Source organism: Corvus moneduloides, chromosome 1 (assembly GCF_009650955.1).
Source record: "Corvus moneduloides isolate bCorMon1 chromosome 1, bCorMon1.pri, whole genome shotgun sequence".
In the NCBI taxonomy this organism is placed as follows: Eukaryota; Metazoa; Chordata; class Aves; order Passeriformes; family Corvidae; genus Corvus; species Corvus moneduloides.
The window spans coordinates 57,930,730-57,956,502 of NC_045476.1; the positions used below are offsets into that span (position 1 = coordinate 57,930,730).

A 25,773-nucleotide genomic window follows, 5' to 3' on the forward strand; every position below is an offset into this window, starting at 1 on the left:
AAATACAGGCTGTGTGTAGAATGGATTGAGAGCAGCCCTGAGGAGAAGGATTGGGACATGTTTGTGGATGAGAAGCTTGACATGACCACAAACTATGTGCTAGCAGCTTAGAAAGCCAACCGCATCCTGAGCTGCATCAAAAGCAGCATGACCAGCAGGTTGAGGGAAGCGATTCTGCATCTCTGCTTTGATGAAGCCCCCAAATGGAGTTCAGCTGTATCCATTCATGCAGGCCCCAACATAAGGATGTGGATGTGTTGGAGTGAGTCCAGAGGAGAGACATGAAAATGGTCAGAGGTCTGGAGCACCTTTCTTATGTGGAGAGGCTGATATTGTTGGGGGTTTTCAGCCTGGAGAAGAGAAGGCTCTGAGGAGACCTTATAGCACCTTTTGGTACCTACTGGAGTAATGCAGTTCTGGTGCTCGTCACACGAGCTCTGGCGTGCCCTCGACCAGAGAGAGTCCAACTGCGTTACTTCTGTGCATCACAGAAGTGACTTCGGCATCAAGAAGGGAGCTGCTGGCTGAGCTAGCTGGCTTCTTTGCAGAGGGAACACGGCAGGAGCCGATGATATAGGTTCACATTAGTTCGGAGGTAAAGGAAGAGAGAGGTGGTTCTAGTCTGACTTCTAACAGGTTTATTGTCAGAAGTCTCACAACCAGAACATGGCAATGATCTTAAGTTGGGCTCTTGCCGAGTGGCTTTCCCTCAGTTTTATAGGGGGTTTGAAGACCGCGGGAAAAGGGGAAAGCAACCAATGAGTTACAAGCCAGGGGGAGGATGCAATTTAACAAGAACCACTGGGGGAAACCGAGAGGCGGGAGTTATAACAGAGAACCAGTGAACAACTGAGTAACCGGGATTTTTCCCAAACTGGGGGAGGTGGCTTGGACCCGGGCACTGCCCAGGGGGTGCGGCTTAGGCTTCTGAGCCGCCCCTCAACCCACCCTCTGAGTCTGCTCTTCGGGAAACTCGATCCAGGGGATGGGCTGGGATTGATTGGCATCTTGCTGCCCCAGCCCCGCAGTGGGCTAGGTCATAGCAACACTGGAGGCCTGCAAAAAAGCCAGAGAGGGACCTTTTACAAGGGCAGGCAGTGATAGAACAAAGGAGAACAGTTTTAAATTGAAAAAATGTAGATTTGGATTAGATATTAGGAAGAAATTGTTTATTGTGATGATGCTGAGGCATTTGAATCAGTTGTCCAGAGAAGTGGTGGATATCCTATACCTGGAAGTGTTTAAGGCCAGGTTGCATGGGACTTTGAGCACCCTGGTCTAGTGGAAGCAGGGGGATTGGAGCTAGATGATATCCAAGATGACTTCCAATCCAAACCATTCTGTCATTCCATGAACAAGATACAGACAAAAAAATTATAAAAGAAAAGATAAGGCTTAAGTCTTTTGAGAATTGTTATTCCTGTGAATATCTAAAGGTAAGTTTACTGTTGGTGCACAAATCTGTGCAAGCTTGTCCCACAACTGTAAACACTAGTGGTCTGTAGAATGCAGCAAGGAAGGCTGTCTGGTCTTCAAAGTATTAGCTGAAAATAAATGGAAGTCCTTCTCTAGTGTAAGAGTTGTCATTTACTCTGTACTGAGAGTACAACTGATGAATGAGTGCAGCCTTATCAGAGATCTCAAAAGAAAGTTTCTGGTGCTGGAAATAACCTGTGGGAGTCATTTATGAGTATTGTAAAGATGCAAATCTCTGTTCAACAAGAGGTCACTGAAGAACTTGAGCTACAAGATAGAACAATCAGGAAATCTCTGCAGACAGAAAGCACAGCATTTGCACGACCAGGCCAGTGCTTTGTTCTAAAATTAAATAAAGGCATAAAAAAAGGCAAGCTTTGGACAACCTCTTTTTTTTTTTTTTTTTTTTTTTTGCTACAGAAGATGTTAGAAACCTGAACTTCCACAAGACAGTTTGGATAAGCTAGGTGTTGATTTTGCATAGTTTATAGCTGCTGAACATCAATGAGCTACAGGTCCAAAAGTAAATCTTTTGAGAATTATATTTCCAAAAGAAAATATCTGATGTGTGCTCAGACTAATCTTGCCAGTAATTGCCAGAAATATTCTTTTTGTCTTCTGAGTATATAGTAAAACTCAGCAAATTTTAAAATGCTGTGATGACAAGTAGGAAGTGGTCAACTAAGAGTATCAGCCTCTTTAGTCAAAATATCTAAAAATCAGTGGTATGACATACTTATGAGGTGTTTCACAAAAGTAAGTTTATTTCAACCATTGTTTTGGTTATTTTTTCCTCACTGCCCTTTTTCTTTTCAGATGATCTATTCTTTTTTGGTAAAAATAAATTCTAGAGTCTTAGCAAACTGAAAACATTGAGATATGATGGTGGATCAGTTCACTTTACTATAACACAGCTTTTCTATTGCAGATTTATTAATGCATATTTACTTGAGCTTGCTGGATATTAGAGGCAATATCTAAGCAGTCTACTTAAACGTACCATGTTCGCCTCAATTTGGAGAAAATAGGTCAAATTCTGACCTCTACTGTGACTTCATTAAATTAGAATTCTGTCTTTCTGCTGCTGACAAACTGATGGCAAATTTAGCTTGAATATATTTAGGGTCCATCATTTTTGCTGATGTTGGGAGAGCAGCTTCAGCTTCAAGCTTATTGTGAAAGGTAAAAACTGTGTTTTGTGCATTTCTCTAGTTGTGTTACATTAAATGAAAAAAGGGGGTTTGCTCTGCTTTACTTTGGAAAACGTATTGTGCATATTAAGTTCTCTTGTTTATCACTCGAGGAGTTGAGTTTTGTCCATTGGGGTCAGATTGCTGCCAGGGTAGTATAACCCTTCATCAATGGTGTAGGTAAGGTAAAAAGACATCCTTAGCTGGAGAATACTGTAAGGTATATATGTAAGCGTTGTGGAGTCCTGCTTTGTAAAGCCAGGAGCAACTTCTCGTATATTGAACTCTGTATTAGTGTAATAATGAATGGAAAACAGAAGGTAGAAGCTAGAGCAGTGCAAGAATAACCCACCCTGCACATCGGTCTGAATGATCTGGGAGGTCTTGGTTTGGCCACAACTGGTCTGCTTATTTGCAAGGGGGCAAACCTTTGTGGCTTCACTATGAAGAAATGTGCTGTCAACTCTAATGAATATTGGTCTCAGAAATTACATGGAATGACTAAATGTTGTTATAAAAACACTGCATGCCAAAGTATGAAAATATTGCTTATTTGTGCTGAAAATAATCATATTCCAGAGGTTTTATACACATCCCAAACATTATACTTACTTTTGTGTGCTGAAAATAACTGTTTGACAACATATTTTGTAGATAAGTACATAGTAAACCTTGCTTCTCTTTCCCCCATGGTGTATCACAGATGGAGTAAATGGGGCTGTAACTCCCCTGGGTTCTTAAAAATGCACTGCCTTAGTTCAGATGCTGTAGCTGCATCATTGCCTTGCTACTAAAACTGTCGGACTCAGTCTGGCATACTGGATGCAAAGCCCTGCTAGATTAAACTGACAGCTTTGCTTAAAATCTCTTTATGGATTGTTAATCACCAAAACAGAGGCTATTCTGCAAATATTTACTGGACTGCAAGTGTTCTTATGCCTGGATAATCTGGTAGATTTGAAAGGCAATGGTGAGCAGCTATTGTGATTTAGGGAACATCTATTCTGAATAAAGAACCACATAAAATACCAAAGTAGTAGTTATAACAAGAGTTTTGACTTATCTAATTAAATTTTTTGTCTTTCAACGTGGCATAAGTCCCTCCCTGGAGTTCAAAGAAAGATTTCAGGATTTATTCTTAGAATGATCACAGGAGAGGTGGTTGAAATGGATAAAAGCTTTGTCTAGAAACACTTTAGATATGTTAAATTTCCTTTTTTATTTATGATGTATGTTGAAACACAGAATACAGTTGGAATTCATGAAAATCTGTCTGCTTCTATGTCCACCTCCCTTCCTTATTTTTGCCACAAACTAACATGTATGTGGATCTGTGAAATCTGTTTTAAAGATTTTTTTTTTCTTACTTTTTTTCACAGAGTGTTTTTTCCTTTGCCTTAATTGTGGTTTGGTGTTTTGCTACTTACATAAGTTGATGTAATAAAATTTAAGTAACTTATTAATTCAGTTGAGGAGTTTATTTCCTGTGATTTGTTTTTAAATATTGGGTCTTACTCTTTCCTTGCCCTATGACAAATATATAGAGGAAATTAATGTTCCAATCTTCTTGGAAAACACATTTAACAGGAAAGGGAGGGCTATATTTAAAGTAGGAAAGGAAAGTGTTAATTGCAATAGGATTTTGAGGAACATTATTACCATACAGAATTAACCTATTGTGTAAACTAAAATATATCAAGAAGGTGTTTAAATAGAAGAAATGAAAATTGTGACATGTAGTAAGATACATGTTTTGTTAATACAGCTCATAGGTTGTATAAATATGTTGTGTTATTTTGGTAGTTTCTGAATCCAAGTGCTGACTGAAATGTCTGGAAACTTTAATCTTCTTTTATAAAGTTTAACATGCACAAAAAAACCCAAAACAACAAAACCAAAACCACGTCTGCTTTTTTATTTTTGAAATTATTAATTTAGCTAAAGCATTTTCTGTGTTCAAAATCCTGCATCACAGCCACATAAGTCCTAGCTGAAAGTAATCTAATGGGCAGAGGTGAGGAAGACAGCAGTTGAGGGATGCTAGAGAGATGAAGGTAGTTCTTGTTTCAACCATGTGGCTAAGTGGTTTTGACACAAAGGGATGTCAAGTGAATTCTTTAACCCATAGTTAGTGCCCAACTTAGCTCCTCTGTGCCCTTTTAAACTGTGAAAATTTCTGAATGATTTAATAAATTCTGAAGTATTTTAATTTCCTTAGTTTTCCTTACATATTTATCGGACTTTCACAATGGTTAAGGTAGCAATTTGGAATCAGGCACAAAATAAAAACATATTTTATGAAGGTACTATTAATATAAAACTTTGTGATAGAGCAGTATCTCCTCCTAAGACAAGGTCTCTCTAACACACTGCATGTTCAGCTGTCATCTGATGGAGAGTGGAAAGCTTCCTGATGCACCATCCATTTCCAGGCCCCCTCCCACAGAGGGGTCTTTTACCACAACCCACAGTCTTGACTGCTGCTGAGACTCTTCAGCTCATTCATTGTCCAACAATTCATGGCAGCACAGCACCCTCAGAACCCTCATTCTTTTGCACTATTTAATGGGCTGGCTAAAACTTACTGTTATAAAGTTATTTTTGCAGCTCTTCTGTTTTGGATAGCACAAGCGTAGGTCTTGCACTTTTCCTGTGCTGATTTCCTGATTCACAGTCTGTGCCAGCTCCCACTAGTATCAGGACTGGGGCCATTCCAGTAATTGTTTTGGATGGAGAGCATAGGAGGAGTCCTCAGTTAAGCTCATTTTCAGCAGATTAACCTTTTATTTGCAGGTCTGTCTTCTAATTGCATTTTGTTTACATGACCTGTAGTTATTGCATCATTCCAATATAACCATGAAATTTACATATTAAAAAATTACTTTGATCTTTACTAAACTCAGAGGCAGTGTAATGGAGGCAGACATACTCCTGGAAATTTAAGCTTCCAGATTTCTGTTGCTACCAATCTCTCCTATTTGGGATTTGTAGTTGGAGAGCTATGTTTTTAATAAACTGCCAGTCTGACCAGCTACATGTACTGAATGTCTGGAAGCAATTTCTTTCTTTTTTCTTTTTGAACCTTTGTTAATGGACTGTCAGATATAGTTGGGTCAATAGCTAAAGGACTTGTAAATGTTATTTTCGGTATCCTTTAGTGTTGGTTGTTTTATTACCACTGTGAACAGAGTGGAAGAAAGTGAGAAACAGATAAGTCTAGTACCTGTTTGATCTGGGAGGGGTTCCACAAAGATGTTCCGTTTACTTCAAAATATGCTTCTTAATGTAGTGAAACTGCATCCTTCCCCTTTTAAATTAAAGGCACATCTGAAATGTGAATTTCACAAAACTCAAGGGTTTTTTTCAGTGATTTCAAAATTTTAATTTTACAATTTAATTTTTATGAATTGAGTGATTTAAATATATGTTTCTTTTTGGGGTAAAAATTATAGAATTGTATGATAATGATAAGTATTACTTAGGTAGACGTTACACTTCTGGTACTGAAGTTCACATATTTTAATTTGCTCCAGGATGAATTTCTGTTTCTATTAATACCGTGATTTGGAAATGGTGTTTCCACTGAAGCTTCCCAAACCATGTGCAGCTTTTACAAAACTTTACCACTAAGCTGATATCAGTATTTGGAAAAACAAAGACAAAAACAAGGTAGCACTGCACTGTGTCAAATGTGATCTTAGACTGCAGTTGTTTCATTCAGCATTTCATCCCTAGAGTGGAAATTACATTAGCCCCGTTACTATTATATGTTGTATCATTCATCAGTCAGCCACTTGTAACATTCTTTTTTCAAGTAACTACAAAAATTAATACCTCTCTATTTTCCTTTTTTTTCTTTTCTGTATGGTGGGTTTGGGTTTTTGTTGCTGTTTTACTATGGTTTAGTGTTAGTTAATTGTTTCAAATATGGAACAAAAATTTTCATGGGCAGTTTCAAATGGGTACAATAGCAGTAGATTGCCCAAACCTGGAGAGTGGGAAAATGAACAATGGAGGCATGTTTTCATTAGATTAGAAATATTATTCTTTGGAACTCAAGGTGCAAATTATCCTGTGCCATAATGTTCTTTTCAAACACACAAGATAAAATTTGCATATCTAAATTGGATCAGCTTGAATGGGTTTCCCTGCTGTCTCATCCCCTCAGCTACAGTCTTTCTGAAATGGCCTGCAGGTGGATCCAAATAGTAATTTTTAAGTCTATTTTTAAGATCATCTCTGAAATAAATATTTTTTCTTTTAGTTTTTTATTGATTTCTTGCAGTGAACATCAGCAAAATTTCTCCTATGACTCATCTGAGTTTAATGTACATGATGATTAGAGGTTTAAATTTAACTGTGCTTACACTGGCTTTAAGAATAACAATTTAAACTGGCTCAATAAAATCACAATTATTTCATATTGTTAAAATAGTAACCTTCCCTTCCCTTCCCTTCCCTTCCCTTCCCTTCCCTTCCCTTCCCTTCCCTTCCCTTCCCTTCCCTTCCCTTCCCTTCCCTTCCCTTCCCTCTTAGAAGTAATGTTTTATGATAAATATGACAAATGTTGCCATGCAAGGGAGCTCAAGGGAAGACCCTGCAAACAATCTTGTTCTACAATGCTAGGTTTTTCTTCTGTTTTTCAAAGGTAGACTCACTGATACTGTACCGATTCAGATTTTTGTTCTCCCCTTCCATAAACTTCTTTCTCATAACTTTGATAATATTTTATAACATTAATCAGGATGGAAGCGTATAGACTATTTTCATCCCTACTAAAACAATTATATTCTTAATAGATTTTTATCAAGTATGAGGGCAGATCTCATCATGATCTGCAGCATCCTCATGAGGGAAAGTGGAGGAGCAGGCACTGACCTCTTCTCTCCAGTGACAAGTGGCAGGACCCAAGGGAATAGCAGGATGCTGTGTAAGTGGATGCTTAAGCTGGGTATTAGAAAAAGGTTCTTATCTGGGACGGTGGGCACTGTAACAGGCTCCCCAGGGAAATGGTCATAGCACCAAGCCTAGCAGAGCTCAAGAAGCTTTTGGGCGATGCTCTTATGCACGTGGTATAACTTTTTGAGCCAGGAGTTGGACTAGATGATTCTTGTTGATCCCTTCCAACTCAGAATATTCTATGATTCTATTATTCTAATTAATTTCATCCAGCTGCTCAATTTATTTTGTGTTTATTTGGTAGTATGACTACTGACGTATCAAGGAGAAACAGCAAGATAAATAATTTAACTTCTGTGGAAAACAGGGCTACAGTTCAAAGACAATATTTTATTTTCTGTAAAATAATTAGAAAGTTTTAAGGGTAATATTTTTACAGTGTCTCTCTGACGCATGTAAAAAGAAGTGTAGCGCAGTATTAGGCTATAATGGTTTCTGTACCAAGGAATGGATGACCTAAACCTTATGCCAGTTTGTCTGTGTTTTACTAGTTGCACATGTATTTTAACTGCAAAATGTTGATGTAAGACTAAGGAGTATGCTGTCAAGATGGTCCTTGGGCTCCATTAAATGAACAAATAGAAGCAGAAAATGGTTTGACATCAACAGTTTCTCAAAAGCCTCTGTCCAAGGTGCTGAGTGTTAGTGTTCATCAGCATTGTGGGATGGTACCACACGTGCTGAGGGACTGGCTCAGGTGGGTGAGCTGTGCTCTCCTGCCACCATTGTGCTTAATCTTAAGGTTGTATTCTGGGTGGGCTTGGGGTTTAGTGGCTTTTGGTTTAGGTTTGGGTTGGGTTTTGAAGTTTGTGTCTATCTTTGTTGTTGCCCTCTTTACTAAAAACCCAAACTATACTAAACCATGACACTTTTGTTTTCTGTTTTGGTTTTGTTTCTAAATTTCTTATTTTGTCTATGTAGAATGTTAGTGTTATAGAAAAGTCTGATTGGTTTTGGTAGTTTTATGTACAGGTGGCTAAATCTCAACATTATCAACTCTCAGTTTATGTACAGGCCTAGTTCAGTATGGTGTTTCTGTTTCTTTATGTAGGAGGTGTGATATTCAGTTCTATACATAGTTCTGATTTATGTATTGTTGGAGTTTGTTTCTCTTGTTCTTGCCAAATGAATTTGAAACTTTATGTGATTAGGCTAGGATTACTGCTGTATCCCATGATGATGATACTCATATATTAGTCAGAGAAGAAGCCCACACTAGTGTTTCTGGATGCAACATTAGCATTGCATGGTTTTTTTTGAAGATCACAGTAACTGTCTTCTTCCGTCTGAGTGATATTCAAGGAGGTGTGATTGGCCTAAAGTCCAAAGTCTATGTCTACCTCATGGAGCCTACACTGTTATACTACAGTAAGAGGTTATAATGCTACTACTGCAAAAACACCTTGGATACCATTAGTGAGGGGAATAAGGAATAAGAGAGATTCCAGTGGTTGTTCTTTGACTGAAGGATTAGTTCTGTTGCTTTAGGCTTTTAGGAAATACAATAAGGTCAAGTCTTATTTCTGTTAAGGGGAGCATAAAATACCACCATTTGGGGAGAAGGTTCTGACTGTGTTTTGATGGGGAGAGGGGCAGTTGAACTCTAGACAAAAGACTGCTGTTATGCACGATTTGTTAGTGGACCAAACAAGGAAGGATGGGCTCTGTGCAGGAAATCTCACTTGTGCAAACACAAACATGCACATCTGGAAAGTTACCTGACACATGCCACACTTAGCACTGTGGCAACTTGGCACTGGGCTGAGGAGAGAAGGCAGCGTTCTCTCTAACTGGTCCCAGAGTCAGGCTTTGGGCAGTGGGTTAGTGACATCCCGCACTTCTCCAAGTCTGGGCACTCTGCATCTGCAAGGTAAGTAGTACTTCCCTGCAAACTCTGTGTGCGTGTGTTTGTGTGTGTTAGCCAGTGTCATGGGTTAGCAAGCATAGTCCCGGAAGTGATGTCCTTGCTAAGAGGTGCTTACAGCTTCCTCTGTGACCTGACAGAACCTATCAGCTGGCCAGTTTGAATATGGACAATTCTTTGAGCCACTTAAAATTGTGACCGCCTCTGTGATCCACACTTAAGAATAGACAAACTCCCTCCCCATCTCTCTCTCATTTCCAGTGCTGGGACAGGTGGCTGCAGGCCCCATGGGGGGGCCAGCGGGCCTGGCCCAGGCCCTGGTCGGGCCAGGCCGGGCCGGGCCACGGCCATCCTGGAGCCAATGGGCCCTGTTCCACATGTGAACCCCTCCCACAGCCCTGCTATGGGCAGACGGGCGGCTCCCCCTCTCCTGTGCTGCCAAGATTCAGCTGAAGCTGCATCGCTGTCCGGCAGAGGTCAGGTGACCAACAGCGATAAGCCACATACCAGCTGCAAGGCCGAGGTGAGATTAACCCTTTTAGTGCTGTGAAGAGCTGAAAACCTGAGGGAAGAGAAAGAGGAGATGGTTAAAGCTGAAATTCTGTTCTGAAGCTATGATATATCAGAGTACCCATTGTAATTTCATGAAGACATGGGGGGTGGAGTGTTCAACTTGTACTTGTGAGCAAAAGCACCTATGCTGAGATAGGCAGATGCTGATGCAGCTGTAATTTCATGAGAAGTTTGAACAGGGAGAGATGGAAGTGATGAGGACTTTTGCTCCAAATGGAAAAGGAGGAAACCTCAGTTCCTAGAGATGCTCCCAGAGATAGTCCTAAAGATGAAGATGAGGAAGACCCTTTGCTCCCAGGGAAGGAGAAGGGCCTCTGTTCTTAGAGATGAAATGCTCCCAGAGATGGGTGAAAAGAACTTTTGTTTCTGAACGGCTCAACCTTAAAATTTTACCCCAGTAATTTAAAGAGTGGACCCTCAAAAGCAGTTGTGGGAAAAGCTGCAAGTCGGGGGGGGGGAAGGGACTCACATGCGAGCAGAGAACCAGCCCGGGCGGCTGTCTTGTTGTGATAATGTTTTCATGGCACGGGCAAGAGAGACTCCTCTTCCTAAATGGACTGAACAAGGTTATTATGGAAGTGGTAAACAGACTGAACATCTTAAGGGTTGTCTTTTTACATTGTCAGTGGGAGAAGGGAGAAAGGTGGTGGGAGGAGAAGTGTTCTGAAGATGTGGTATGATTTTTTTTCTTCTTTTAGGTCTGTTAATAAACTTCTTTATATTCTTTCAAGTTTGGTGCCTGCTTTGCGTTTCTCCTAATTCTTACCTCACAGAAGATAAACAGTAATGAGTATTTTGGACCAAACCACTACACTAAATTGGTGTTTCTGCCCGGTTACAAACCCAACCCTCTACAGCCAGACAGCCACACACCACCCATTAAATCAGCCCACAGTGACATCGGGTTGCACCTTTACTGACTTTCAGGTGTTATTCTGTCACTTGCTGATTCATGGCCTGTACTGATGTTCATAACATTTTAACATAAGGCACATTTCCAGATGTCACATCATGGATGCCATGTTGTAGTTCTGAGAACAGAGTGAGAAGAACAATATTTTTGAATATTGTAACTGTTCAACTTCATTCATATACCTGCATATGTTAACATAATATGTTCACCAAATTATCGGTGTGGTGTTTGGTTTTCTATGGGAAGTCTTAGGCAGTATCCCATCATAATTTAATAGTCTGTATTGAAATTGTAATGAATTGGTTAGTTGTAACGAATTTCCTTGATGTTGTCTCTCTGGTTAATCCCTAGTCTTTTAAATTGCATTTACTGTTTATAATCCAATGTGTTTCAGTAGAACAGACAACACTTGTGTTGTGTCATTTCTCATCTCTTAGTTCTTAGTGTTTACCAGCAGATAGAACATGGGTTATTAGTTCATTAGGGAAAATCAGGGTACAGAAAAGTTAGTTAATAGTGAAAGAGTTGCTTCTGTGTAAGACAAGAAATACCTTCAAAATTTTCCAATAATCTTTGTTAAAAAGTGGTGTGTGTGTTTTGCAAAGAAATAATTTGTTCTGTCATAGTGAAGCTAATTATTCTCAGCACACACTAGCTATGTCAAATTGCAAAATGAACATCAGACTTTGTATGTTGTAGGAATTAAAACACCATCAGTTGAGTTAATGAAGAGCATACAATGAATATGATCTCATTTTTGCAATGCAGTTTAAGTGAAAACCTTTTAAGGAACTGTTGCAAAAATCATAATTTAGGGGGAAAACAGACAATAAAGCAAATGTTTGCTATCTATTTTAATTACTTTCTGCTTAGAGGTATGCATTAGGTTTATTTATTGTTTGATTTCAAATTATTTCTCTTAAATGGTTTAGGAATACAGTGGCTAATGATCCATTCTGAAATCAAATGACTAGAGTCTTCTCTATTCCATTATACAAAGCCAAAGAGACTAATTTTTGATTGTTTCATTGTGATATCATGTGAAGATCACTACTTGAAATTATAGATTAGCATAAGCATGGGAATGTGAAACAGAATGTGACACACAAAAGAGAAGGAATTAGTGCAATATTAATTTTTTTTCAAATGGGAAAAAAAAAGAGAGTGGATTTCTGAATTATGTACTAAACATGTGAATGTAATGAAAATGCCATCCCCTATTAATATTTCAATTATTTTTCTTTCTGTAGAATTTCTTACAAAGACAGCACTATGAAAATCTCTCTGTAATAGATGATCTCTTTGAAACTTTTTAAATATTTGGTGGAAAGAAGAGGTTCTGTCCTGGCCAAAGATAATAGCAATTTTCTTCTTGAATACATGTAAGAGAGATAGGAAGATTTATTTTCCTTCTTTCTGCCAAAGATTCAAGATGTGTGGTTCTTCCCTTTGTCAAAATTATGTATGCACCTAGAAAACTTTGGAGATGAGGTCAGAAGCCTCAACTCTTAACAGAAGCAGGGAAAACTTATTGTACTTCACCAATCCCTTCAGATATGAAAATTAGGTCTTCGGAGCTTAGAGGAAGCCCTGTCAAACTGCCTATCTGCAAATCAAGAATAATTTTTCTCGGAGACCATTGCAGTCAAGTCAATATAGTTAAGTTTTATATTAAAAAAAGTCTTGATTCACAAGGTTGGAAATCAAGCAAGTGTTTTGTTGACTGCCAGTCAACCAGTTACTGATAGAGAGAGGTGATTTGGTGTAGGCATGTTTAAAGTGTTTGACATAATGGAGTTCTTTCCTGAATCCTCTCAGTATATTACTTTGCTATGGCAACCCTGTAGCTTTACAGGGGATGAATTTATTGAATTCTACCCTCCTTTAGCCTAAGTGAGGTACAATGTGTCCGGCTATTCAGTCAGTTTCAGTATTTAAGATGCATTCAAAGACCATAAGATATTTAACATCCTTTAGATAAGACCATGTACAATAATCAGATTTGGGTAAACTTCTACATATGTTATGGTCTTGCTTGTATATGTGTAGGAAGGAGAAAGGACTAAAATGATCTGAGGATTTACGGTTCAGTTATCCTCCAACGTTTCCAAAGCAGGTTGCTTATAATGGTTTTCTATTAACTTTTGGAGGAAGCAGAATGTATTTTTTGTTTTTTTCATAGTTCTTCATGTGAAAGTCTGAATTATTCGATTTTGTCCTTGATAAAGAAAAATACTAAATAGTAATATAATAAAAATAGCTTTTGTACATATTTAAGGTTTGAAAATACCTCTGAGTCAATCTGTCTGATGGAGACATTAATATTTGAGCACATGAAGAAGTGTCTGCAGGCAGTGTATGGAGGTGGACTTGGTGGTGAGAGTATTTTAGCAACATATTGCAAAGATTGCTATTTTCCGTTCACTGTGTGGGATGTCTCAGAAAAGTAACCTTATACTTAGGCACCAATATATCAGCCAGACAACTGAAGTTGTGTGTTTTGTCTGTATTTATATATGGGGGCTAAGAGAATTTAAGCTGACATAAATTGTGTTAGCATCTAGTTAGCATATTAATGTTAATATGTGTATTTAAGTCACTAATATGAAATAATCATTACTTATTTTTTATCCTATTGATACATGTAGGAAACAGGTTTTTATGTGAAGATCGACTTTTGCTTTATACATGATGTATCTTTTTTTTTGCACTGGTAAATGATGTCTATCTATTTACCTGAACTCAGTTTGTTGTTTTACCTGAACTCAGCATCATTCAAACATTGCCATTGTGGTTTCAAATTCACACTTCAAATTTTTAGTGCTCTCCCCGCCACTTCATCTCTGTAAATTAAATTTCCTTGTCCCAGGGAAATCATGCTCTACTGATCTAACTGGATGGTAACAACTGAACTGCATGCTGATCCAGAGACAACTGCTTTGCAAGTTTCTGTAATATTTCAGTAATAGTTCAGTCACTGAGAATCTCCTCCACACCGTTTCTTCCTTCAGTGGGCAGTATATCAAATGAAGCTGTCTCTTATACTGCAGAGAGTGTAAAGATGCAAATGTCAGTTATTTAGACCAAGGTTAGTTTTGAGTCTCATGGGAAAAACCTGTGGAAGCACCAGAGCTCCCACTAACAGTTAATTAGAAAGCTTTTATCCCATTTTCAGATGTGCAAATGTAATAGTGATTGGAGAAAACTGGCTATATTGTCTTTTGTGATCATAGGGAAGAACAATGGTGCCAATTTTATGAATGTTTTTCCCATCCTGAAAAGTGTCACATCACCTTAAGCTTGGTTTGATCCACTTTAATGAGGCTCTAGTTTTAATGCTAATGCCGATAATTTAGAAAACTTTTTTCATCAGCACAGAGAATGCATTAAATGCATTGTGATGTGTATGTAGAAAATTCAGTTATATGTGGTTGTGATATCAGCTATCTTGATGCACAGGTTTGGCTACTTGCTTTCTTTTTGCCATAGAAATATTGGTGCAATGAAATGGAAGCAAGGATGATGCTCAGCAGAAAAGGAGGAAGAAAAGGCAGCACTTCAGAGAATGGGAGGTTTTGTTAACATAGCTCAGCATTTTGCAACTAGTCTGTGTGGTTTGAAATTGTAACTTTTGTTCATTAATATGCACTTAGAATTTGTTAACTTTGTGTTCTTCCTTATTCAGATTTGCTTCTTGCATTGTAGTTTGCTCCAGAGTTGACTTCAGTGAGTGACCTATAATTTTTAATAGTAAGATTGATCAGTAGGAACAGATTTGCCTTCCACATCCTAGTTAAAGCAACTACCATATAATGGAAGTATGACAAAACATACTTGTGAAGTTTTAGATAATATTAGAGAGGGAGGGATTTATTTTGAGATATTATCTTTAGTGCTCTAACTTTAATTATAACCTAAGATTCTGCAAATTATTATTAATGACATAATGGGGTTCTATCTTAGGGCTTAGTTAGTTAGCAAATCCCCACTGAACCTTGATTATTAATTCAGAATGCTTTAAATCTCACCTCATCTTACCCTGTGTTTGAATGGTGTGAGATACACTAATCAGTTTACTGAAGTAATACTCCTCTTGTTTATCGATCTGTTGAAGCCAGCACAAAACACATAGCTGTACTTTTGGCCTACTAAATTAGGACTCTTAAGAAGTTAACAAATTATTAAAAGCTATTTCCACCTATATTGTGTTTGTCGCTACTACTGAGTGTGCATTTCTGGAAACCACTAAATGTATTGATTAAGTTAAAAAAAGCTGCACCAATGAAACAACAACTCACTAAAGAAATCAACCTTGTTTAATTTTCTTATTAATCTTTATTACTTAACTAATTTGAGAATTGATAACAGAATGTTTGAGTGATTTATGGCCTGAAAAAGAAGACCAGCATTTCCCTCCTTGAAAATCGAAATTGGCTTGTCAGACATGTAGATGAAGGATGATCAATCAATAGGATTTTAATAAGAAAAAGGTTTAAAATTGACTGAAGGTGGCTTTTGTTTATGGTGATTCGGTATGTGCATATTACTAAGCTCTCCCTGGAGAGGATTTTCAAAGACAATGGGCACTGATTTTCTTTGTTTATTTCATTCTCTTTCTGTTCCCCTTGCCAGGGATTTCAGTACTTACCTCTCCATTGTGTCTTTGAAATCTCCCTGCCTGCTTTTCAGGTCCTGTCAATAATTTTACTTATTTGCATTTCCAACTATGAGTTTTAACCCCTATTTTTTTCCAATATGCCTGTTGTCTAGATAAACATTTAGATTCAGTCTAAGTTCATGCTAGACATGGGGGCTAGCTGTTCCCATTGATTTAAGGAACTCAAATTTCAAAAGTACACACGTACATTGGAGGAATAGAGTTGACTTGGAAAGACCCATTAAATGCTGTATTTTGGTTACCTCTTGGAAAATCTAGTATAATGGGCTTGGAGTTAAAAACTGGTTCTAAATGGCAGTTATGGTCAACTGGGTTGGTTTGTTTTCTCCACTAGTGAAGTCCCTATTGGGCTTTCTGAAACTGATATAACGAAAGTTAGATTAAAATAGGTCCATTCTGTGTGCAGTCTTATTCACATACCTATACAAACTGTAGAGCCACATCAAATGCATTAAAAGAGTAAACAGTGGATAGCGCAGCCACACAATTTCTGGTTGTCACTACTTCCTTGAAGTTTTTTTCTCCAGTTAGGTTTCTTATCCTGATTTCAGCCTGTTTTCTTGGCTCTTCCTATCACTGTTTTCCAAGAATTCTATCCTAGTGACTTAGAAGCCACTTATGTTCCACTTTTGCACACAAATTTTATTTGCCCTCAGCACTCTGTAAGCAAGTGCATCCTCGTACCACAGTTACAGAGGAGGTTCTAGTTTGTGCAGACTTCTCTTTGGAGTTTATGATGAGAAGAGCACACTGATCATTCCCAGCACAAGTGAAGTTCAAGTTTCTTTCCCAAAACAGGGGTTACCAAAAGCTTTTAAGTGAAAAAATCACCATTTTTCTCATGTGGTTTTTTTTCCATTTTATTAACACAGAAAGGGTCATGGAGTGAGTTTTGATCTTCTCAATCAGTTCTCATCTTTGGATAGGATCTTCTTCATGTGGTTTGCATTGAAGCCAGTGTAATCTGGGCAGAAAGAACAATGTTTATTCACAGAGTTTAAAGCCATAAAGTAAAATTAGGCAATTTAATCTGATCTTTTTCAGTTCTTGGACCATTACATTTCACAATGATATTGATCTATTTAGCCCAGTAGCCTTTTGGCTACATTATCAAATCAAAACTAACACTTGAAAACAAAAATTGTAAATACACTTTTTCATCATGTATCTTTATCCAAAACTGGGTGTCCTCCTGGATAAATTCATTGATTTCTTACTTGAATTCCTCTAGCTTGATGTCCCAGCAAGCAGTTCTAGATATACTTCCTGGCTGTATCTCAGTGTGCTCTCCTTATGAAGAATACTTGTTTACTGTGAGTGTTTCATGCCAAGGATGTCGATTTTGTTACCTACAATTGAAAAACCACCCCATACCAATGAAAGAATGGCTAGGAAAATGTCTAGATATGAAATAGATTAAAAACCAAACACCACCCTTCCTCCCCCAATATAATCAAACAATAAAAAGAAAACCTTAAAAAAAGATAAATCAGTCCAAGAATTGCTATCTTACCTAAATAAAAGCAAAGCATTTATAAAGTCATAACTAGATGAAGAGATATTTCTAATCATTCATGTCAGTAGAATCTTCATTAATTTTTCAAAAATAACTTTTTCTTGTAGCAATTTTTTGTAGTAATCAGGAAACAATGAAGAGTTTAAGTGCACATTATTAATATACTCTAGTTGCTTTGTACATGTGATGCTTTCTTCTGTGCAGCTCAAACACATAACCCTGAAAGTTCCTAATTTTTTCTTCAAATCCATGACCTAAAAGAATGAAACAAATTTAAGAGACAGGCATCGTGAAACCTCTAATGTTTGCAAAAACAGTTATTCTGGGAAAACTCTGAATAATTGCACAACTTGTATAAAAGAGGATGGGGTGGTTTGTTTATTTTAAAAATTGCGAGCTTACAAAGAGGATGTGACATAAAAACCCTGAAAGGATAAAATCAAGGCCTCTTACCTGCTATGAAAGAAAAAGAAATCCATAATAGCTTATTATGACATGGTCGAGTGTGACACCTAGAGGGCATGTATTTAGGATCCCTAAATAATAACTTCAGCTGCAAGTTTTGCACAGCACGTGTAATTTTGGACTTAAAGACTGGAGCTGTCATATTTTGAAAAACTAACTTTTTTTTTTTTTTTTCAGATTTTTCATGTTTGGCATATTTTTGTGGCTTCCCTGACTGGGGTCCTTAGCATAGATATGAAGAAAAAGAAGAGATTGTTTCTGAGTCTGGTAAAGAGTTCTTAAGATTAAGAGAGCCCCGTGCAGCTTATTCCATCCTGAAGTACTCAATATCTAGTAAAGTTCTTTCAGGTCCCATATGAAGAGAATTATTACAATATACTTGTAACTGTAATAAAATATCCTCATGAAAGTCAGGCTCTCACAAAATGCAGAACTAGAATTTTTGGCCCGTGAGTTTGTAAGGGAATGAAGAGAACAAAAGCTTCTTTTAACTGTTATGAGAATTATTTAGGTCGTGGATCTTACAAGGAAACAGACATGTAAGGGCATATATTTCACCTTTCTAACTTCTCTAAAAGTTGGGGGTGCAACCGCATCACTACATCCCATGAAATGGATATTTCCAAGGGCATCCTACCTCATATGGCAACAGAACAAGATCAGCATGTTACAAATTTACAAAGCTTCTCAGAAATATTTGGTACTCTATTATCCAGTGGGCATTGGCTATAATAAACTCATTGTAACCGTAGAGCTAAATGAATAGGAGATAGGTGATTTATTTGTCTTGGCAATATTTGTCATTTTCATACCTAAGAGAAGGGGAAAAGTCTTGGAGAGCAATCAAAACTAGCACGGTTTAGATGAAGAGGACTTTGACTTTTCTACACAATAAATAAAACATTTTTCACTCTTTAGAATTTGGGCTATTCTACTACTCATTCTGTATTTTTTATGCTAGTCTAGTACTCATGCAGCACAGATGGTTTAGTGGGGTACAGTTATAGAGTTTGTAAAACATCTTCTATAGATCTACAAAAATGGACTGAAACTTCCCTAAAGGTTTGGCATAACCAGTGTGAATTGAAGGCAGATGAAAGTGATTCTGAACACAGTTCTTTGTCGTGTATTGCTTACTCTAGCAACAAATGTGCCATATATATATAGTAGTCTCTGCATGCTCTTAGCTCTTACTATATATAGAAATACAACATCATCCGGGTATAAGATAATATGATCCTGAACCTTTTATTCATGGCATTTCATAAAGAGAAGGGTGCTAGCATGGGACTGCCTGGTAGCAGAGGAATACCGCCAGGTTGATTGTGTATATATCTTATTATTTCTCTTTCCGTAAAATAAAAGGTATTTCGTGCTTATTTTGTCATCCTCTAACTTTTTAATGCTAGGAAATGTGAGCAAAATTATTACAATATTTCATGGCTAACTCTATGTCATTTCATAAAGGTCTTTGAGGTTAGTTATACTTTTTGCAGAAAAATGAAAAGGTGCTAAGTTGTCAGTGTTTTGTGTGAGTAGTTTACAGACTTCTTGCAGCTGTTGTGCCTCAAATAAAATAATTATGATTATTTAGTTTGGAAAAGATCTTTAGGATCATGGAATTCAGCCACTAACCTGACTCTTCCAAGTCCACCACTAAATCGTATCCCCAAGTGCCAACGCTACATCTAAATAAATAACTGTGTCTGCTGAGGCTCCCATGTTGGTGCTCTAAGGGACAACGATGACATATTAAGTTTGTGATATGGATACTAATGTCAATCATAGTTTATTTCTATGCTTTGTATAGAGGCTTCTTCTCAGAAATACTTAACCATTTCTTTGGGAATGTCTAAGCCATGAACAACTGATAAATTACGATTGTTAAGTATATATTAGAAGTTGGGCTGGAAATAGTGGTTGCATTGTTAACTGGAGGGAAGTCCCGTGTTCACCGCGGCAAATAGGAGAGGGTAATAGGGCTTCAGACACACCAGAGTGGAAATGGCTAACAACAGCTTTCCCAGAAAGGCATGCTGATGGCAACTGAAACTTCCAATCAGGATATATTCCCTCTTTTGTTACAGAGGTCTAATTCCTGCAGTTAGGTTGATGAGGTTGGTGTTGGTGTCTGTGTCTTCAGGCACCAGCCTACTTTTTGGCCTGGGGTATCACTGTCCTTTCCCTGTCTTGAGTAAAAGATGAGTGCATGTACTGCATAAGTGACTTAGTGTGTCCCAAAACCAGCTCTTCAGAGATCCTTTTTTTTTTTTTTCCCCAGACACAAAAATACTTTTGCATAATAAATATTTCTTCCATTTTGTCTCTGTGACCTATTTCTGAACAGTTTTATTTCATTATATCTTCTGACAAAAAAAAATGGTGGAATTATTCTTTTGTAGTTCATTGATTTTGTGACTGAAAAAATGATAAAACCATGAAAAGTAGTGTGAAGATATTTTACTTTAATAATCTATATTTTACTGGTTTTGAAGTATGTGGTCCTATAGCTGCATAAATATAAGAAAATATTTGAGTGTTTGTGTACGTGTGCTTACCCTCTGTCATGATGCTGCTTTGTTCTGCTGTCAAAACCCACTTTGATTCATTGTGCCAACTACATGGATGATCTGTTCCCTGATGATGTTTCCAGATGATCTGAGTCACGTACAAAATATTCTCAGAGGCTTTCTTTATACATTCATAAAAAATTCTAGGTAGAATCCATTGTATTCAATAACTCTGAAAAGGGTGTCTTTTCCCCTAGTCTCTCTATAGACTTGACTCTTCCTCTAGTGCATAGCTCTGGCTAAAAAGTCAACATTTTTACTCTTAATTTTTCAAAGGAATATATAAGCTACATATGTTTTAAGTATGCAAGTCAATTCAGCTATTGTCATACATTTCCTGAGGTTCTTAAAACATCTTTAAGCCCTCAGATTCTTAATCCTGTTTTTCATAAATTATGAAGCTGGCATTATTTTTATTATGTTGAATATTCTTAAGTCCCTCTACATAGCCTGTTAAATACTATGTGTGTGATTAAGTTAACTGCAAATGTAGCTGTAAAATTGATGTAAATCAATGAACTCAGAAAAAATTTTGTTTTAAAAGTGTTCTCTCTAGTTCAAAGCAAAGGCTGAAGGGGAAACTATGCTTTCTAAAGTGAATACAGTATGATGTAGCAGAAGTGAATAAAATGTACCTCCTGAAGTGCTTTTAGCTCAGGGTACAAGTTCTGGATCAGGATGCTATAAATTTGTTAAGATCATGGCTTTCTATGTATCCCTTATCAACCTATAATCTCCTGATTGTTGCCTGTTTTTCAACAGCTGAGGAACAGTAATCCACACTTGCTTATCTCTCTTAATCACAGCCTCATGGTGCTATAGCTCCCTGAGCCTTTAATTCCCTCTTAGAGGCGTAACAGAGTGGAAAGTAAACAAAGACGAATTTGCAACCTTCAACATTGCTAATTTGCTCTGATGCCAGAATATTTAAACAGGCAAGGACTTGGGAATTATTTGATCACAACTGATTTTAATCTAATGCATGTGAAAAGGCTGAGTCTGGGAAGGTTGTGCAAAATGACAGGCGTCCCAAGAGAGGTTGACTGAAGGTTTCTTCTTTAAACAACAATAGCTCCATCATTTTTCAACTCTGAGTCCTGTGCTCTTACTGTGGGGGGTTTTTTTGGGGTTTTTTTTTTGTTTTTTGTTTTTTTTATTTTTAATGTAACTTTCTGAATATGATATTGGTTTCCTTGAAAATTCCTCATTTGCTTCCCAGTTTATAGGTGTCAGAAATCCAATCGTTAGGCTTGTTATAGTGTCTGTTCACTGCGTAGTGGGTGGGAGAGATAAAGATCCCTATTTGAAAGGCTTTGTCTCTCTCCACATTTTTGTAGCATCTTGACAGCCTAATGTATCCTGCATACTTTCATATGTAAAATGATTGATAACTTGATCTTCAAATTATTTCAAATTACACAGTTGACATTTATGCATGTATATATGTGTACATACTTTCTGGATAAGAAAGGATGTTATCTTGTGTTATATATTACGTGCACACTTTATCTACCACAGAAGTGGTGTGCTTACACATACATACACATTATCATACGCACATATTCATCTGTCCTCATAGCAGATAGCTATATGCCATTACCTGAAGCACATTTGATAAATATATGCAAGACAAGGTAGTGGTTTTTTATTTTTTTTTTTTTTTTTTCTACATTTTCTTCTATTTCCCTTCATAAGGTCTTAATTGTCTGTTTAAAGCATGTGTAATCACTTTTTTTTTTGTTGTTTACAAAATGGTTAATGCAGCATACATAGGATTATCAGGACAAATGTCTGATGCTCTCTTAATTGTTATATATTGTTCTGTTTATATCTGTTCTGGTTGAATGACTTGTGTTTCTGAAGCATGTCTGATGATGATTTCTTCTTTTCTTATTAGTATGTATCATTTGGGATATTCCAGGGAGAGATGTGTCTGGGAAGCCAGCCTTTTGCAGTCACTCTCTGCACTGAGACTACAGCACTGGGCTATTTGTGTTTCTCCTCATCCCTGTTTCTCTCTGTCTCTCACTCTCTCCAGCTGGTGTAAATGACTGCTGCTGCCTCCCAGAGCAAGATAACCTGCTCAGTCAGCTGGAGCCCCCTGCGGACAGCTGTCTCGCTTTTAGCTGATGGAAAACTGCTATAAGTGCTGAATGGAAGAGCGTGGAGCAGCGACCATACCAGCACGAGGAGCTGCTGCAGTAGCAGCAGCAAGAGCGAGCGAGGACTCTATTGTTCCCTGGTGTTAAACAGTTTTTTCTTTTCAACTGCCATGCACAGCAGCGGGAGAGAGGTTTCCAGTCCCTTTCTCCCCGTGAGGAAATTCTGAAGAGGGGAGGATCGTTTGAAGAAGGTTTCGTGGAGGTGCTGCGGGTTTTGGACGCAGCAGCAGGCTGCTGGAGGCATGGGGTTGAGCGAGGGGAGCGCTTCTCTCTGCCGTGGTCCAGGGGTGCCTGCTCGGTGCGTGGGAGTTCTCGTGCTTCTGCTGCTGGGAACCTGGGATGCTCATGCACAAAGTGAATTTCAAACTTCATCAGTGTATTTGTGGAAGACCGGTAAGTAAGGATGTTGTGATAACACAACAGCAGCGTGTTGAGTTTTTGTTGTAAGTAATAACCTTTTTGTGTGCTTTGTGTATGTGGAGGGAGAAAGTTAATCTAAATAACTAATGTTTACTGGCAGGATTGCAGGGGGAAAATAGGTCATTTTACAGGATTCTACAATCCAAGCAAATATTGCAATTAAAAAACTCCACATTTGTGACTCTGTGCCACTGTTACTGGGATCTCTTATATATTTTCTGTGTCTTCTGAGGTTTTTCATTTTGTTCAGCAGCTCTGTGCTGTACATAAAGATCAGAGTATTAGTGCCTGTCCACAATGAGAAGGAGCAATGATTACAATTGGAGTCAGTATCATTAAAAGTCCTCTAAACATATTGAATTTTCACAAAGAAAGATGTGGTTCAGCATGTCTAATCTTTGTGTCCTGTGCTGACGTGTAATATATTCAGTGTGGTAATTGATGGGAAGTTGGGTTTGTTAAATTTAGGTTTGTTCCACAGAATATAGGACACATGAAAGCTAATGATGGATTAGGTAAAATTATCTAAGTGATGCCAGATCTCATAACCAAAGAGCTAAAGGCAAATAGGGTATGTGGATTCAGCACTAAAGTAGATGGATAATTTCCCCTACTTTGATCCTAATGAGTTACGTGTCTGTTTTAAAGATTGCATAGTCATAACAGTGCTTCAACCTTAACTCTGCATCAAAAATCAGCGGGGAATTTTCCTGTGTCTATTAATATATTGCATTAATTCAGGATTTAAGCAGTGATGAATATGTGCATTTTAGCTGTCTTGATACAGTTTTAGTTCCTATGTAAGTAGAGTCAAACTCTCATTTAGGAAACTTAAAAATTTCAGACTGGGAAATATTTCACATTAGCTTTGGCAGTTAGCTTCGTTTCCTGTATGTTGCCAGGAATAAAACAATCCAAAAAGTAGTAGTTTTGTTTAAAAACTGATTTTCCATTAAAGAATAATACAATAATAAGAGAGATAAATCATTTGTCTGAAAAACAACTTTGAGAAGACAGTCTCTTTCCTGGATGGAGGGACCCAGCCTTCTGCCACAGAAGCAGATCAATTTACAATTACAGTGATATCCTGAATTTTTTAAGAGGCTTCATCTATCCAGCAGCTCAGAGAGGAGATTAAAAGGAAATTCATTTAAACAAGAAGACAAGCTTTCCAATAACACTAGAAAGAGAAATCTGAAGAACGGAAAATCCTTTGCAACTTTCACTTCTGACTGAAAGATGAGTTACACAATGACAGTGACCCTTTTTTTCCTTTTAAACCATTGACAATCTAAAAACAGTTTCCAGTTCCATTACAGATTTATAAATGTTCAACACACGCTTAAAAAGAGATAATATATGTGCACAGGTTTATACAAAGGCACAGTAATAATATCACATTTTCATAAAGCATTTCACATTTACTCTAAGTTGCTAGGCATCAGCAATATAAACCCTCCAGCATCTTATTATGTCTCCATTTAACAGTGTAATAGATTGTATTTAAAAATGTTAAAATAGTAACATAATTTGAGGATGATAATAATAATTCTAGTGAGCTACTACTTAAGAACACGTGCAGTCAGTTTGCTATGGACTTAACTCCACTTACTTTGCACATAGTACACGTGCTCTGAAGTCATGTCAGTTAATCCAGCAAGAAGGAAACTGTGTTAGCTTTTGTCTTCTCCCCCTTTTCTCCCTTCCTGGCAAAGACTGCTCTTACGGAACTTTTGTGTAGAACAGGTATGATCCAATTACATTGCCCGATGAAGAGCTAATTCTTCTCTTCAGCTTTCCTTCTGTGACCACTCTTGTCTGCTTTGCCTACAGTAAGAAATATTGCAGCCATAACATCAGTGATTAGATGAAAACATGATGAAATACAAGTAATGAAAAACAAGAGTGGCTCTTTTCAAATGATGAGTGACAAGATGCAGTGAATAAGACACTGCATCTGTGTTTGGCTCCAAATTAAATTTTTTGCAATCTCTTTCTTAGCTATGTATTGAATTATTTTATTGTCCCCCTTCCACTTGTGGGATGATCTAGAAAGTGAACTGGGAAAATTGCTGGTCAGTGGTCTGAAGATGTATAGTGTCCAGCAAAAGCGTCATATGGAAAAACAAAACTGAACAGTAGTGAGCTCATGCAATTCAGATGACATTTTTCTTCTTCTGTGAAGGAGAGAGGTCAGGGGAATGTGTGTCTGAGACTTTGTCTAGGCAATCAGCTTGATTATGTGCCTTTTGGGACTTCTTATGTCCAGTTTTTAAGAACCATGCTATTTTTGTATTGAATTTAGTCTCTCATCAGCTTTTGTAAGTGCTGTTCATGACTTGCATCTGTCTTGTTTTTATTTCTAAAGGTTTTTGAAATAATGTCTTGGTGTATGCTACTCTGTGTCTTCTATACTGGTTTACTGCATTATGTTTTCTTAAGGATGCCCTTGACAATAATCTAAAATGGTTATGAGGGTTGAGTTGAGGCATGCTTTCTTCTATAGAATAATAGTTTCTTTTTTTTTTTTTTATGGGGTTTGAAGGGTTTTTTTGTTATGTTTCATTGGAAAGAGAGGAGTGTTCTAATTCAAATTTCAAGTGTTTGCTTCCAGTACATGAAAAGCTCTCAGGGGACATGATTTCCTGTTTACTACCATCCTCCTGTCTACTACCATAAAAATCTGAGGTTATTGCAATACTCAGTTTAACCATTTGGGGGTTTAATTATCTTTGATTCAGCATGGGCAATGTTGTGAATAATCTGCTTTGAGCAGGGAGGTTGAGCTAAAAGTTATCTCCAGAGGTCCCTTCTAATCTTCATTCATCCTGTGATATGGGTGCCATCAGCAAGTAATTTTTACTTCTCCAACTGAAACTGCTTTGAAGTTTGGCTTTTGCCACTTTTTTTGATCTCTTGAGAGAATGGGTATTTGGTGTTCTGCTGTGCTTAATGGACCTTCAGAGTTTTGAATGGCATTTAAATGA

The 25,773-nt window shown here is 37.6% G+C and overlaps 1 protein-coding gene across 8 annotated transcripts in view; it reads left to right on the forward strand.

Moving 5' to 3' along the window:
- The window catches only part of THSD7A (thrombospondin type 1 domain containing 7A), a 285,664-nt gene that overhangs the window by 61,784 nt on the left and 198,107 nt on the right, over window positions 1-25,773 (forward strand). For all 8 annotated transcript variants that reach the window (XM_032111028.1, XM_032111075.1, XM_032111082.1 and 5 more), the window contains one exon: window positions 22,243-22,759. In XM_032111028.1, the coding sequence (XP_031966919.1) occupies window positions 22,609-22,759 (151 nt within the window). In that variant the 5' untranslated portion in view covers window positions 22,243-22,608. The remainder of the gene's footprint in view (window positions 1-22,242; window positions 22,760-25,773) is intronic.